This window comes from Pelophylax lessonae (genome assembly GCF_965119305.1).
Source record: "Pelophylax lessonae genome assembly, chromosome: 9".
Lineage (NCBI taxonomy): Eukaryota > Metazoa > Chordata > Amphibia > Anura > Ranidae > Pelophylax > Pelophylax lessonae.
Window position 1 is genome coordinate 826,715 of NC_138776.1, and position 15,754 is coordinate 842,468.

At 44.7% G+C, this 15,754-nt stretch overlaps 2 protein-coding genes across 2 annotated transcripts in view; one reads left to right on the top strand and one right to left on the bottom strand.

Annotated features, from left to right (window-relative positions):
• Positions 1 to 7,453, top strand: part of LOC309564137 (vesicle-associated membrane protein 3-like) — a gene marked incomplete at its 5' end in the record, with an annotated part of 28,753 nt that extends 21,300 nt beyond the window's left edge. The window contains one exon of the mRNA XM_082268766.1: positions 7,428 to 7,453. Within this exon, the coding sequence (XP_082124892.1) occupies positions 7,428 to 7,444 (17 nt within the window). The 3' untranslated portion in view covers positions 7,445 to 7,453. The remainder of the gene's footprint in view (positions 1 to 7,427) is intronic.
• MRPL51 (mitochondrial ribosomal protein L51) overlaps positions 1 to 15,754 on the bottom strand; it is a 156,787-nt gene that overhangs the window by 69,733 nt on the left and 71,300 nt on the right. The window lies entirely within an intron of this gene.

The window sequence follows — 15,754 nt, forward strand, 5'->3', positions numbered from 1 at the left end:
TCAAACAGAAGGTGGAGGAGGGGAAGGTCTCTAACATCCACCAGCTCTGTGATGTCATCATGGAGGAGGGGAAGAGGACTCCAGTGACAACCTGTGAAGCTCTGGTGAACTCCATGCCTAAGAGGGTTAAGGCAGTGCTGGGAAATAATGGCGGCCACACAAAATATTCACACTTTGGGCCCAATTTGGACCCTGTCACTTAGGGGTGTACTCACTTTTGTTGCCAGCGGTTTAGAGGAGGAGGTGCCCGGAGGGGGAAAAGAGGAGAGCGGTGGGAGGCGACCGATACACAGTGGGGGGATACGAGACAGCATGTCTGACCAGTAACTGGGAGTGAGAACAGTGATCTGTTCAACATCAAGTTTACATACATAAAGAGTGATTATCGAGGGAGCCCCTATTTGAAAATTCCATCCAAAAGGAGAAAAGGAGGAATCCATTATCCTGACCCCTGAACGACTACCATAATATAAAATCGCCATTATTGGTGTGATGTGAGGTGAGCGGCCATTGCATCCATGTTTGGATATCTTGCTACTGTGCGGGCGGCACAGTGGTGCAGTGATTGGTGGGCACTTTCACCTAGCAGCAAGAGGGTCGCTGGTTCAAATCCCAACCACGACACTACCTGCCTGGAGTTTGCATGTTCTCCCTGTGCCTGCGTGGGTTTCCTCCGGGTACTCCGGTTTCCTCCCACACTCCAAAGACATGCTGGTAGGTTAATTGGATCCTGTATAAAAAAAAAAAATGTGCCTACTGTGTATGTATGAGTGTGAGTTAGGGACCTTAGATTGTAAGCTCCTCGAGGGCAGGGACTGATGGGAACGTACAATGTATATGTAAAGCACTGCGTAAAAAATTGACAGCGCTATGTAAGTACCAGAAATAAATAATAATAATCTTGCTCACTCTGCATGACACTATTTGGATCTCACAAAGAAAAGTCACTTATTATATTTTGAGATATCACCTCCAGCCACGATATTTTTTTGCACTGGGACATTTTTTAGCAGGAAGATTCACTTTATTTATTTCTTCACAGAATATTAAGCATTTTCTTGCACTTATTTATAATATTTGTATCATCGTTTATATTTATATATTCTTATGGATTTTGTGTCCAAGAATCATTTGTGTATTTATAGTCACCAGTTTTAATCACTATATTCCTACACTTATTTATTTCCATCCATTATCATCACTCAACATCTTCCACGCCTTTTTTATTTATTTATTTAAATGAAGTGGATTTATTTATTGATTTTTTATGCTTAGTTTGGCTACATTGGCTACATTTGGCTAGTGTTACATTATTGTTTGTGAAGAAATTAGCGCAGATTCACCTCTTTTATGTTGATCAGTATTTTGCTTTCTTTTCAATAATATTTTCACACCTGGAAACTTGGATTCAACACTGATCTCTTCATTACTCTCACATCTTATACCTGATTGGCAGCGCATAGGTCTTTCTTTTGTTTTTGAGACATTAACCGGTTGCAGACCGCCGCAAGTACATATACTGCGGCGGTCAGTCCCGGCCAAGCAAAGTGACGTACCGGTACATCACTAGACTGTCACTAGCCTGTGAGCCAATAGCGGGCATGTGCGCGCCCGCCCGCCCTGGCTCGTTCCCTAACAAGTCAGTGCGTATGACCAGAGGACCCGATGTCCGCCGGTCACTCGCGATCGTTCGCCGTGAAGGGAGAAAGGCAGGCGGCTGATGTAAACAAGCCGCTTGTTATTCTCCCCTGTGTAGGAATGGTGATCACACGGTTCTACTATGTAGGACCGTTGATCATTGTTCCTACACCAGTAGCCATGTCCAATCACAGTTGGAAAAACGCCCCTAGGGACACACTTAACCCCTCCTTCCCCAATAAAGTTAACCCCTTCCCTGCCAGTGTCATTTTTACAGTAACAGTGCATATGTATAGCACTGATTACTGTAGAAATGTCACTGGTAACCCCAAAAGTGTCAAAAATGTCAGTTAGGGGTCCGATCTGTCTGCTGCAATGTCACAGTATCGCAAAAAAATCGCAGATCGCCGCCATTACTAGTTAAAATAAAAAACCACCAAAAATGACAAAAATCTTTCCCTTAGTTAGTAAACGCAATAACTTTTGCGCAAACCAATCAAAATACGCTTATTGCGATTTTTTTTACCAAACATATGTAGCATAAAACAAATTGGCCAAAAATGTAAAAAAATTTAGATTTTTACATTTTTTTTGGGGGGGGGGGGGAAATTTCATATAAAAAAATGTGAAAAATATTGTTATTTTTTGCAAAATTGTCGCTCTTTTTTTGTTTATAGCGCAAAAAGTAAAAATCGCACAGGTGATCAAATACCACCAAAAGAAAGCTCTGTTTGTGGGAAAAAAAGGATGTCAAATTCGTTTAGGTACAGCGTCGCACGACCGCGCAATTGTCCGTTAAAGTCATGCAGTGCCGATTTGCAAAATAGGCCCTGGTCAGGAAGGGGGTAAACTCTTCTGGGGCTTAAGTGGTTAATGGCTGTGTGTTGAGTTATTTTGAGGGGACAGTAAATTTACACTGTTATACAAGCTGTACACTCACTACTTTACATTGTAGCAAAGTCACATGGGAGGGTGTACTTACTTTTGTCAGATACTGTATACAAGCTGTACGCTCACTACTTTACATTGTAGCAAATATATTATATTATATACAGGTATAAATATTTTTTTTTTCAAATATTATATGACTTTAATGTATATTTAAAGCAAAATGATAAAGGTGTGTATATATATATATATAAAATACACATTAATTATATAGAAATAGAATGAATTTTATACTCTTCCTATGATGGCTCGGTGCTCCACATGAATACAGAATATTGGAAGCTTTCACCAGGCTGTGTTATTACATTGAAGTCACAACTTTAGAAAGATTTTCTGTGATCCACCAAAATTTGCAGCCACTGGCGCTAAAAATATAACGGAAAGCAAAACTTTTTTTCCAATGTTGGATGGAGTGGGGAGGGATTAGAGACCCCCTATCAGCTGTAATTGCTGTCTGTGCCCCCATTAGGGATCTTCCCCCTTTCTATTTCTCCGGTTTACCATTATCATTGAATGTGAAAGGAAAAGAAAATACAAAATCCCCTAATTTGCAGGGATTTCCTCTCACTTCCTGTTTGGCTACAGGACAGGAAGTGAAGGGAAATCTCCCCAATGAGGACACAGACGACAAAAAAAGTCTAATGGCTGACGGCTTATAACCCTCCCAGAAAATTGTATTAGGCTCCGTTCACATGTAGGCATTTTGGGGAGTTTTTCTGCTCTAGGATCAGCTCCAAAAATGCCCAACAAGACAAATCCTATTCATTTCAATGGCCCCTGTTCACATCTGTGAGCAAAACGCCCAACGCTCAAAAAAGTACATGAGCTTCTTTTTGGGCAGATTACAGGCGTTTTTATTTTTTTCCATTGGTTACTAGTCAACCTAAAAACGCCTGCACAAAAATGCCTGTAAAACGCCTAAAAAACGCCTGTAAGGCTACGTTCACATGTCAGCGTAGCGATCGCGGGCAGAATCACCGCGATTCTGCCCGCGATCCGGAAATAATTGCAAATCGCGGGACGCCTGTGCGTTGCCCGTGATTTGCAATGGCACCCCAAACGCTGTGCGATGTGGCCGCGATTTGCGCCTGCCGAATTATGGTAACATCATGCAAAAAAAATTGTGGGACGCATGACGCCCCAAAGAAGCTCTAGTACCTTTTTTGGGCGGCATGCGTCCCACAATTTTTTTGGCGCGATGTTACCATAATTCGGCAGGCGCAAATCGCGGCCACATCGCACAGCGTTTGGGGTGCCATTGCAAATCACGGGCAACGCACAAGCGTCCGGGGATTTGCAATGATTTCCGGATTTCGTTACGCTGACATGTGAATGAAGCTTAAATAGCAACGCCAAGATGTGAACGTAGCCTAATATGTATCATAATTTTCTTTTCCTGGTGCCTATCCATTGCAGGATACATGTGATAGTAGCCCCGCCTACTTCTGCCCGCAGGACCAGTGCATAGCTATATAAAGTATCCCATTCCCTGTACATCTCTAGGATGGCACTGGGTGGTACGTTATGCTGCCCTGGATAGGCACCAGGAAATGAAAATTCCGGTAAGTATGATACAATTCTCTGTTTTCCTGGTGTCTCCATGGCAGCATACCTGTGATAGATCAATATCAGCTATCAGGGTGAGAAGTATCAATAAATCCTATGATAAAGAAAGTGAGTGAGCGGCTGGCTTCCTACCAAACACAGCTGTAGTGAGGACTGCTAAGTCCATCTGTATTGCTGAAACACTAAGTAGGAACACGTATCTCTGTCTTCCCCCAGTCAAAGCACCTCCCCCACAGTAGGCAAGCACTCCCTAGGGACACATTTAACCCTTTGATTGCCCCTGATGTTAGCCCCTTCCCTGCCAGTGTCATTAGTACATTGACAGTGCATTTTTTTTTAGCACTGATCACCGTATTGGGTGTCACTGGTCCCCAAAAAGTGTCAGTTAGGGGTCCGATTTTTCCGCCGCAATGTTGCAGTCCTGCAAAAAAATTGCAGATCGCCGCCATTGGAATAAATTGATGAAGAAATTTTATTTTTTACATTTTTTTTATTGGATGTTTTATAGCAGAAAGTAAAACATATTTTTTTCCCCCACATTGTCGCTCTTTTTTTGTTTATAGCGCAAAAAGTAAAAATCGCAGAGGTGATCAAATACCACCGAAAGAAATCTCTGTTTGTGGGAAAAAATGGACGTCAATATAATTTGGGTACATCGTCGCACGACCGCGCAATTGTCAGTTAAAATAACGCAGTGCTGAATTGCAATAAATGGCCTGGTCATTAAGGGGGGGGGGGGGGGTAAACCTTCCAAAGTGGAAGTGGTTAATGCTGTTACTATGTATCTCTTTTATTTGTTATATTACCCTCGGATCGCATTGGATGCGTTTTATATAACATTTGTACAAAATAATCGCCCTGTGATATTTCATGTACATTCTGTGCCAATGGGGGAAAAGAAACAAATTGGTCATTTCCTCTCCGGGTCGAATGTTTTTCAGTCATGCAGAATTGAGCGATTCAGGAAGCTCGGCAATATGGCCACTGATGAAGTTGATGATAATAGGAGATAAATATTTATTTTCTATGATCGTCAGCTCCATCCAGTGGTCACAATGCAGTATTTTCCGGGTTTATTCCTCTGTATGAATGACAAACATTCGACCAGGAGAGAAAATAGCTTAGTGACCTTCGATGGTTCCAGAATTCACAGGATGAACAGCTCTGCAATTCTTTTATCAATATTCCCCAATGTGTTTATTTCCATTATTTCTGGTATTGTGTCTTCTACACTATATACAGAGCCTGGAAAAAGTATTCACACCCCCTGAAATTTCCCACATTTCTCATGTTACATCCAGAAATGTAAATGTATTTTATTGGTATTTTCTGTGATAGACGACACAAATTGGCCATAATTGTGAAGTGGAAGGAAAATGATAAATGATACAAATAAATCTGTGAAAAGTGTGGCTGCATTTGTATTCACCCCCCTTAACTCTGATACCCCTAACTAAAATCTAGAGGAACCAATTGCCTTCAGAAGTCACCTAATTAGTAAATAGAGTCCACCTGTGTGTAATGTAATCTCAGTATAAATACAGCTGTTCTGTGAAGCCCTCAGAGGTTTGTTAGAGAACCTTAGTGAACAAACAGCATCATGAAGGCCAAGGAACACAGCAGACAGGTCAGGGATAAAGTTGTGGAGAAGTGTAAAGCAGGGTTAGGTTATAAAAAAATCTCCCAAGCTTTGACCATCTCACGGAGCGCTGATCAATCCATCATGGGAAAATGGAAAGAGTATGGCACAACTGCAACCCTACCAAGACATGGCTGTCCACCTAAACTGACCGGCCGGGCCCCTACCAAGACATGGCCATCCACCTAAACTGACCGGCCGGGCCCCTACCAAGACATGGCCATCCACCTAAACTGACCGGCCGGGCCTCTACCAAGACATAGCCGTCCACCTAAACTGACCGGCTGGGCCCTTACCAAGACATGGCCGTCCACCTAAACTGACCGGCCGGGCCTCTACCAAGACATAGGCAAGGAGAGCATTCATCAGGGAAGCAGCCAAGAGGCTCATGGGAACTCTGGAGGAGCTGCAGAGATCCACAGCTCAGGTGGGAGAATCTGTCCACAGGACAACTATTAGTCGTGCGCTCCACAAATCTGCCCTTTATGGAAGAGTGAGAAGAAGAAAGCCATTGGTGGAAGAAAGACATAAGAAGTCCTGTTTGCAGTTTGGGAGAAGCCATGTGGGGGAGGAGCAAACATGTGGGGGAGGAGCTCTGCTCAGAGGAGACCAAAATTCTACTTTTTAGCCTAAAACTAAAATTCTATGTGTGGGGGAAAACTAACACTGCCCATCCCCCTGAACACACCATCCCCACTGTGAAACATGGTGGTGGCAGCATCATGGTGTGGGGATGATTTTCTTCAGCAGGGACAGGGAAGCTGGTCAGAGTTGATGGGAAGATGGATGGAGCCAAATAGAGGGCAATCTTAGAAGAAAAGACTTGAGACTGGGGCGGAGGTTCACCTTCCAGCAGGACAACGACCCGAAACATCCAGCCAGAGCTACAATGGAATGGTTTCATGTGTTAGAATGGCCCAGTCACAGTCCAGACATAAATCACATTGAGAATCTGTGGCAAGACTTGAAAATTGCTGTTCACAGACGCTCTCCATCCAATCTGACAGAGATGAGATATTCTGCAGAGAAGAATGGGCAGAAATGTCCTCTCTAGATGTGCAAAGCTGGTAGAGACATCCCCAAAAAGACTCCCAGCTGTAATTGCAGGGAAAGGCGGAGCTACAAAGTATTGACTCCGGGGGGTGAATACAAATGCAGCCACACTTTTCACAGATTTATTTGTATCATTTATCATTTTCCTTCCTCTTCACAATTATGGCCACTTTGTGTCGTCTATCACAGAAAATCCCAATAAATACATTTCTGGGTGTAACATGAGAAAATGTGGGGAATTTCAGGGGGTGTGAATACTTTGTGGGGTTTCTCGCCTTCCTCTGGATCACCTGTGGGTATAGAATTGTGTATATTTCAATACTGTTTTTCTTTTGTTTTTTATTGGTTGAGCCGGATGGATTTGTGTCTTTTTTCAACCTGACTAACTATATAACTATGTAACGGGATGTAACTATGTAATGGGATGTAACTATGTAACTTTTGCAGGGCACTGGAAGTATTTCTGCTTTAATTTCATCTTCATAGGAAGAATCCACTTTTGGTCTGACTTCTTTATTTGGTGTATAATATAATTCAGTGTCATTGCGCAGTGGGAGGAGTTATGAAATGATTTCTCTTGCAGCCATTTCCATGAAGTGAGATTCGGAGGAAGCGCTGACTGCGGGGATCTCGCGCTGCTGATATCCGGATCTTCTGATCGCTGTGATTTCGGCTTTCTGCTTCTGTAATATTGATTATTCTCTTCCCATTCTCTCTCCCTATTGGTCAGTATGTACTCCTTCATAGGCTCCACCCCTCACTATGTTCCAAAATGTGGTTTTATTTTTTGTTGTCTTTTTGAACGATTCTCACAATAAAATTGTTTTTCACCGGAATAGATTTCTGTCTTCATTATTTGGATGATGTCATTCTTCTATATTGGGGGTTTTATCTTTTCTTTCTGTGTCTATCAGCCAATCAGCTCTGACCTGTGAGATGCCCAACGCTCCACCAGGCACAGCTGGCAACGCATGCTCGCCCCCTAGAGGAACGCGGGCGAACGACGTACCGGTACATCACTTTGCCCAGGAGGGGCTGACCGCTGCAGTATATAGTTGTGCGGCAGTTGGCAAGTGGTTAAGGCTAGGTTCACACATGTCCGGTGCGAATTTTCACCGTTCAGGGGTTCATCTGCGATTTAGATGCAGTTCAGACTTAAATATCAGGAGCCAGCGGCCGCCGGCGTCTTTAACATTAGTTGGTTGCTAAGGAGCGGGCCAGGAAGTCGGCTGCCGCGTCCTTAACAACGGATGACTCATCAGCTGTCAGCGGGCTTCCCCACCGACAGCTGAATGTAAAAAAAACATTGCTGGCAAAAACAAATAGTGAAAAGTCCTCCCCCAACACATACCAGACCCTTATCCGGGCAGCCAGGCCAGGGATGAGTGAGCGCCCCCCCCCCCCCCCCCGTTACTGAACCATACAATGCCACATGCCCTCAACATGGGGCAGGGGGGCTCTGTCACCCCCCCCCCCCAAAGCATCTTGTTCCCATGTTGATAGGGACAAGAGCCTCTTCCCCACAGCCCTGGCTGGTGGTTAAGGGGGGTCTGCAGGCAGGGGGTTTATCAGAATAAAGAAGCCCCCTTTAACAGAGAGGCCCCCAGATCCCGCCCCCCCCCCCCAGGGTGAATGAATATTGGGAAAAATAGTACCCCTACCCATTCACCAAAAAAGTGTAAAAATAAAAATGGTGCATGCTGGGTTGGTGACGCTGCCGAGGCCCCGTCCCTAAGCTACTTAAGAATCAGGAAGATTGTGAGAGCCTTCGGCGTGAGCGGAACTTTTTTTTCATTTTCTTTTTTCGGGTTTCGATGGGCGGCGTGATTGATGATAGATCTACATCGGGGTTCGAAAATGTGCTATGTTACCCACTTTTTTAGTGAATGGGTAGGAATACTATGTATTTTAAGGAGAAATTGGGGCAGTGGGACTTTGAATGAGGCATGAATTGAAGAAAGAGGAATTTATTTTGAAAACATAAAATTTATACAGTTAATGTGTTTAAACAAATATTGAAACAATTTACAATTCATAATGAGAATACATATATAATGGGATCTCAAATGAGATCTCTACAATTGATTCCAATATAAAAACACTGTATATAATATTTCATACATGATGAGAATAAAAAATATATGAGTTTATTGCATCCGAGTTATAATGTAGACTTCAGATCTGCTACAGAGGAACCCCATGCCAAAAGTGCAATAAAAACGGCGTGGGGTCCCTCCCAAAATCCATACCAGACCCTTATCCAAGCATGCAGACCAGCAAGTCAGGAAGGGGGGGGGGGAGCGAGCGCCCCCCCGCCTCCTGGACCATACCAGGTCACATGCCCTTTAACATGGGAGGGGGGGCTCTGGGGCAGCATGGGGAAGAGGCATCTTGTCCTCATGTTGTTGGAGACAAGGGCCTCTTCCCCACAACCCTGGCTGGTGGTTGCGGGGGTCTGCGGTGGGGGACCCCAGATCCCCTCCATATAAATGGGTATAGAGTACGTAGTATTCCTAAATAAATTAATGATCTGCCACAAGGAAAAAAAAAAGAGAGAAAGCCTCCATCCCTGGAAATGTGTTTTAAGGAGAAATTGGGGCAGTGGGACTTTGAATGAGGCATTAATTGAAGAAAGAGGAATTTATTTTGAAAACATAAAATTTATACAGTTAATGTGTTTATAAACAAATATTGAAACAATATACAATTCATAATGAGAATACATATATAATGGGATCTCAAATGAGATCTCTACAATTGATTCCAATATAAAAACACTGTATATAATATTTCATACATGATGAGAATAAAAAATATATGAGTTTTTGCATCCGAGTTATATTGTAGACTCTACGCGTTTCCTGGACCTCCGTATATTCATCAGGAGTAGTGGATACATATAAAAAGTATCTGAAGAAAAAAGGAATTTATATATTTTTGCACCAGAACAAGTGAGTATGTACAAGATGTATCAATCTAAAAATCTGTGGACATAATATATTATTACCTTAAACATTTCCGGGTCAATTATGACACAGGAGAAAATGAGACCCAACCCAGGAGGGACAATGGTGGCATCTGAGGCAAAGTCTCCCCCGGGGCTGAGGTGCAGAGAGAGCGATCGGGGACAATCCGGGTAGGAAATACTGACCTCCTATGTTGGGCTGTGATAATTGCAATATAAGATGACCTAGGGATCGGTGATGATCTGAACAAACATAAAATAAATATATATTGGGTCACATAGGACTGCCATAAATTGGCATATTGCTAAGAGCAAATGAACCGATCCCAGGAGAAGGGTGGGTAAAGAGAAATGAAAAGGGGGTGATAGAGAAGATGAAAAGAAGAGACTGTTAAGTGAAATGAAAGGAAAAAAACAAAAAAACCCAGTGAAGGGGATGGTGCATCAAAGTGCTAGGAACTGGAGTTCAAAGAATAGAACTGACAGTCCTAACGGAAGGTGCAAGCCTCACAGATGGGAAGATGGTGATTGTAATGGGGTATCCATGGATCGGTATTGATCTATATAAGCATAAAAAATATTAGAAATGAAGTCAATTAGACTGTCTAAAACATATTCACAAAAACAAATGAACCGATCCAAGGAGAGACACCCATGAGAGGAAGAATAAATAGTTCAATGTAGAGTGATCGGATTGTCCCCGATCGTGACTGGCTCTCTCTGCACCTCAGCCCCGGGGGAGACTTTGCCTCAGATGCCACCATTGTCCCTCCTGGGTTGGGTCTCATTTTCTCCTGTGTCATAATTGACCCGGAGATGTTTAAGGTAATATATTATGTCCACAGATTTTTATATTGATACATCTTGTACATACTCACTTGTTCTGGTGCAAAAATATATAAATTCCTTTTTTCTTCAGATACTTTTTATATGTATCCACTACTCCTGATGAATGGACGGAGGTCCAGGAAACGCGTAGAGTCTACATTATAACTCGGATGCAAAAAACTCATATATTTTTTATTCTCATCATGTATGAAATATTATATACAGTGTTTTTATATTGGAATCAATTGTAGAGATCTCATTTGAGATCCCATTATATATGTATTCTCATTATGAATTGTATATTGTTTCAATATTTGTTTATAAACACATTAACTGTATAAATTTTATGTTTTCAAAATAAATTCCTCTTTCTTCAATTCATGCCTCATTCAAAGTCCCACTGCCCCAACTTCTCCTTAAAACACATTTCCAGGGATGGAGGCTTTCTCTCTTTTTTTCCTTGTGGCAGATCATTAATTTATTTAGGAATACTATGTACTCTATACCCATTTATATGGAGGGGATCTGGGGTCCCCCACCGCAGACCCCCGCAACCACCAACCAGAGGCCCTGGTCTCCAACAACATGAGGACAAGATGCCCCTTCCCCATGCTGCCCCAGAGCCCCCCCTCCCATGTTAAAGGGCATGTGGCCTGGTATGGTCCAGGAGGCGGGGGGGCGCTCGCTCCCCCCCCCTTCCTGACTTGCTGGGCTGCATGCTTGGATAAGGGTCTGGTATGGATTTTGGGAGGGACCCCACGCCGTTTTTATTGCACTTTTGGCATGGGGTTCCTCTGTAGCAGATCTGAAGGGCCCTGCTATGGATTGTGGGGGACCTCCAGGCTTTTTATCAAATTTGTGTTGAAAACTGATTGGATGTGTGATTGGTGTGCGTTCCCATAGAATGCAATGAGCCTGGAATTTGCATCTGAATCGCACCGCAGTGCTCAGAAAACGCACAGGACTCTTTTTTGAAATTTGCAGGGAATTGGCACAGCCGCTGCACCACTATATGTGAACCGACTCCAGAGAAAGCTGCTATGATTCAAATGTCATGCGAATCGGGGGCGGCTCAAAATGCATCCGATTTGCATATGTAAATGGAGCCTAAAAAGTAACTCCACTTTTGTTAAGAACCCCCCTCCCCCTCAGGGTGATCTCTGTACATTGCAGGGATTGTAACAAACGTTGTAGCAGATTCCTTCCTTTTGTTACTCTGAAGAAATATCTGTGTGTTTCTCTGTGTCCATGTGAGTGAATGTGAATGGGAGGGACTTTATAATTATCAATCAGCTGCTGCACCTGCAGGGTTCTAATGAGGAAAGTGGCAGGGTCTGCATCCCTTTGGATGTGATTTCCTATTGGGAGTATCTCACCAAAAATGACATTTTGTTTCAGGGGATGCCCAATATCTGACTTGTATCCTAGTGCAGACTTCTGGGTATATCAGTAAGCCAATCACAAGCAGGAAATGACAATTCGGGGGGGGGGGGGGGTGGTTGTGTATACCATCTGTGTACAGAGCGCCTCCAGGTGGCCATATTGCATTTTACAGAAAATAACAGCGGGTGAAGAATGGAAAGGAAAGGGAATTTCTAATCACATTCAATTACAATGTGACTTGTGTAGCAATTGTCTGTGCTAGAGACCAGTCATGGTCCAGCATTAAGTGACGACCCCTAGCTGCAGGGGTAAGAACTCCTCCAGTGAGGCTGGGAGAAAGGGAAAGGAAAGACAGGTGCTGGTGGTAGGGGACTCAATTATTAGAAGGACAGATAGGGCAATCTGAGCGCCGAACAGTCTGTTGTTTGCCGGGCGCTCGGGTTCGGCACATCGCGGATCGGGTGGACAGATTATTGGGTGGGGCTGGGGAAGACCCAGCTGTCATGGTACACGTGGGCACCAATGACATGGGCAGAGGAAGATGGAGAATCCTAAAAAAACATTTCAGGGACTTAGGCGCTAAGTTGAGGACTAGGACCTCCAAGGTAGTATTTTCCGAAATACTACCTGTACCTCGAGCCACACCAGAGAGGCAGCGGGAGATTAGGGAAGTTAACGAGTGGCTGAGGAGCTGGTGTAGTAAGGAGGGTTTCGGGTTCCTGGAGAACTGGGCCGACTTCTCAGTCGGCCACCAGCTCTATGGTAGGGACGGATTGCACCTAAATGGGGAGGGTGCAACCGTACTGGGTGAGAGGATGGCCAAAAAGTTAGAGGGGCTTTTAAACTAGGTGATGGGGGGGGGGGGGTACAAATGTAGAGCTAGCCAGCATGGAACAAGGTTCAGCGGGTAACATTGGGGGCATTAGCGGTAGGGGGACTAGTATACCTAAACCCAAGGTCAGTGAGCTGGCAAATCCAAACTGCAACCTCATAGCATCTAACAAGTATATAGGATGTGACCGGACAAAATTACGAGGCTTGTTCACTAATGCTAGAAGTCTGGCTAACAAGATGGGAGATTCTCTCTGGAGAAGAGACGATTGAGGGGGGGATATGATATCAATGTACAAATACTGTACTGGCGACCCTAGCATAAGGAACAAACTATTCAGAGAAAGGAGATACAATAAGACACGTGGCCACTCACTAAAACTAGAGGAAAGGCGGTTTAACCTTAAAATATGTAAGGGGTTCTTCACTGTAAGAGCGGTAAGGATGTGGAATTCTCTTCCACAAGCAGTCGTATCAGCAGGGAGCATCGATAGTTTCAAAAAACGATTAGATGGACACCTTAACCGCTTAACGCAAACTGACGTAGGCCTACGTCAGCTGACTTTAACTGGTTGTACCGGGAGGATGCCTCTAGCTAGACCGTTTTTTAGAGCCAGCGGTCGGCTTTCTGGCGGTAATGACCGATGCGGCTCAGGAGCCGCTTGATCGTTACCCTGGCGAGCGAGAGGGGACGCCCCCCCCCTCGCACCGCCTTCCACGGCTCTGCTCGGGTCTCCCATCCCACCGGGAGACCCGAGCAACCAGCCGGCGCGTCTGCTGGCTGGATGGAGTCCCGATCTAAGCCGGAATCGGGTCTCGGATGACGTAACCCGGAGGCGGCGTCCATGACGTCACGTCCGGGTTACTCGGCTGCTAAAGGCGGCAGATTCAAAAAGCGACAGTATTTTAAAATGCAGTTTTCGGCATTTTGCATACATGGAAGTGCAGTGGAGGGGTTTGGAGTCTTTTAGACCCCCGATCCCTCCATAAAGAGTACCTGTCACTACATATTACTGTCACATTCCCCCCGATCCCTCCATAAAGAGTACCTGTCACTCCTATTACTGTCACATTCCCCCCGATCCCTCCATAAAGAGTACCTGTCACTCCTATTACTGTCACATTCCCCCCGATCCCTCCATAAAGAGTACCTGTCACTGCATATTACTGTCACATTCCCCCCGATCCCTCCATAAAGAGTACCTGTCACTCCTTTTACTGTCACATTCCCCCCGATTCCTCCATAAAGAGTACCTGTCACTCCTATTACTGTCACATTCCTCCCGATCCCTCTATAAAGAGTACCTGTCACTGCTATTACTGTCACATTCCCCCCGATCCCTCCATAAAGAGTACCTGTCACTCCTATTACTGTCACATTCCCCCCGATCCCTCCATAAAGAGTACCTGTCACTCCTATTACTGTCACATTCCCCCCGATCCCTCCATAAAGAGTATCTGTCACTGCTATTACTGTCACATTCCCCCCGATCCCTCCATAAAGAGTACCTGTCACTGCTATTACTGTCACATTCCCCCCGATCCCTCCATAAAGAGTACCTGTCACTGCATATTACTGTCACATTCCCCCCGATCCCTCCATAAAGAGTACCTGTCACTGCTATTACTGTCACATTCCCCCCGATCCCTCCATAAAGAGTACCTGTCACTCCTATTACTGTCACATTCCTCCCGATCCCTCCATAAAGAGTACCTGTCACTGCTATTACTGTCACATTCCCCCCGATCCCTCCATAAAGAGTACCTGTCACTCCTATTACTGTCACATTCCCCCGATCCCTCCATAAAGAGTACCTGTCACTCCTATTACTGTCACATTCCCCCCGATCCCTCCATAAAGAGTACCTGTCACTCCTATTACTGTCACATTCCCCCCCGATCCCTCCATAAAGAGTACCTGTCACTGCTATTACTGTCACATTCCCCCCGATTCCTCCATAAAGAGTACCTGTCACTGCTATTACTGTCACATTCCCCCCCGATCCCTCCATAAAGAGTACCTGTCACTCCTATTACTGTCACATTCCCCCCCGATCCCTCCATAAAGAGTACCTGTCACTGCTATTACTGTCACATTCCCCCCGATCCCTCCATAAAGAGTACCTGTCACTCCTATTACTGTCACATTCCCCCGATCCCTCCATAAAGAGTACCTGTCACTCCTATTACTGTCACATTCCCCCCCGATCCCTCCATAAAGAGTACCTGTCACTCCTATTACTGTCACATCCCCCCGATCCCTCCATAAAGAGTACCTGTCACTCCTATTACTGTCACATCCCCCCGATCCCTCCATAAAGAGTACCTGTCACTGCATATTACTGTCACATTCCCCCCGATCCCTCCATAAAGAGTACCTGTCACTCCTATTACTGTCACATTCCCCCCGATCCCTCCATAAAGAGTACCTGTCACTCCTATTACTGTCACATTCCCCCCGATTCCTCCATAAAGAGTACCTGTCACTCCTATTACTGTCACATTCCTCCCGATCCCTCCATAAAGAGTACCTGTCACTGCTATTACTGTCACATTCCCCCCGATCCCTCCATAAAGAGTACCTGTCACTGTCTATTACTGTCACATTCCTCCCGATCCCTCCATAAAGAGTACCTGTCACTGCTATTACTGTCACATTCCTCCCGATCCCTCCATAAAGAGTACCTGTCACTGCTATTACTGTCACATTCCCCCCGATCCCTCCATAAAGAGTACCTGTCACTCCTATTACTGTCACATTCCCCCCGATCCCTCCATAAAGAGTACCTGTCACTGCTATTACTGTCACATTCCCCCCGATCCCTCCATAAAGAGTACCTGTCACTCCTATTACTGTCACATTCCCCCCGATCCCTCCATAAAGAGTACCTGTCACTGCTATT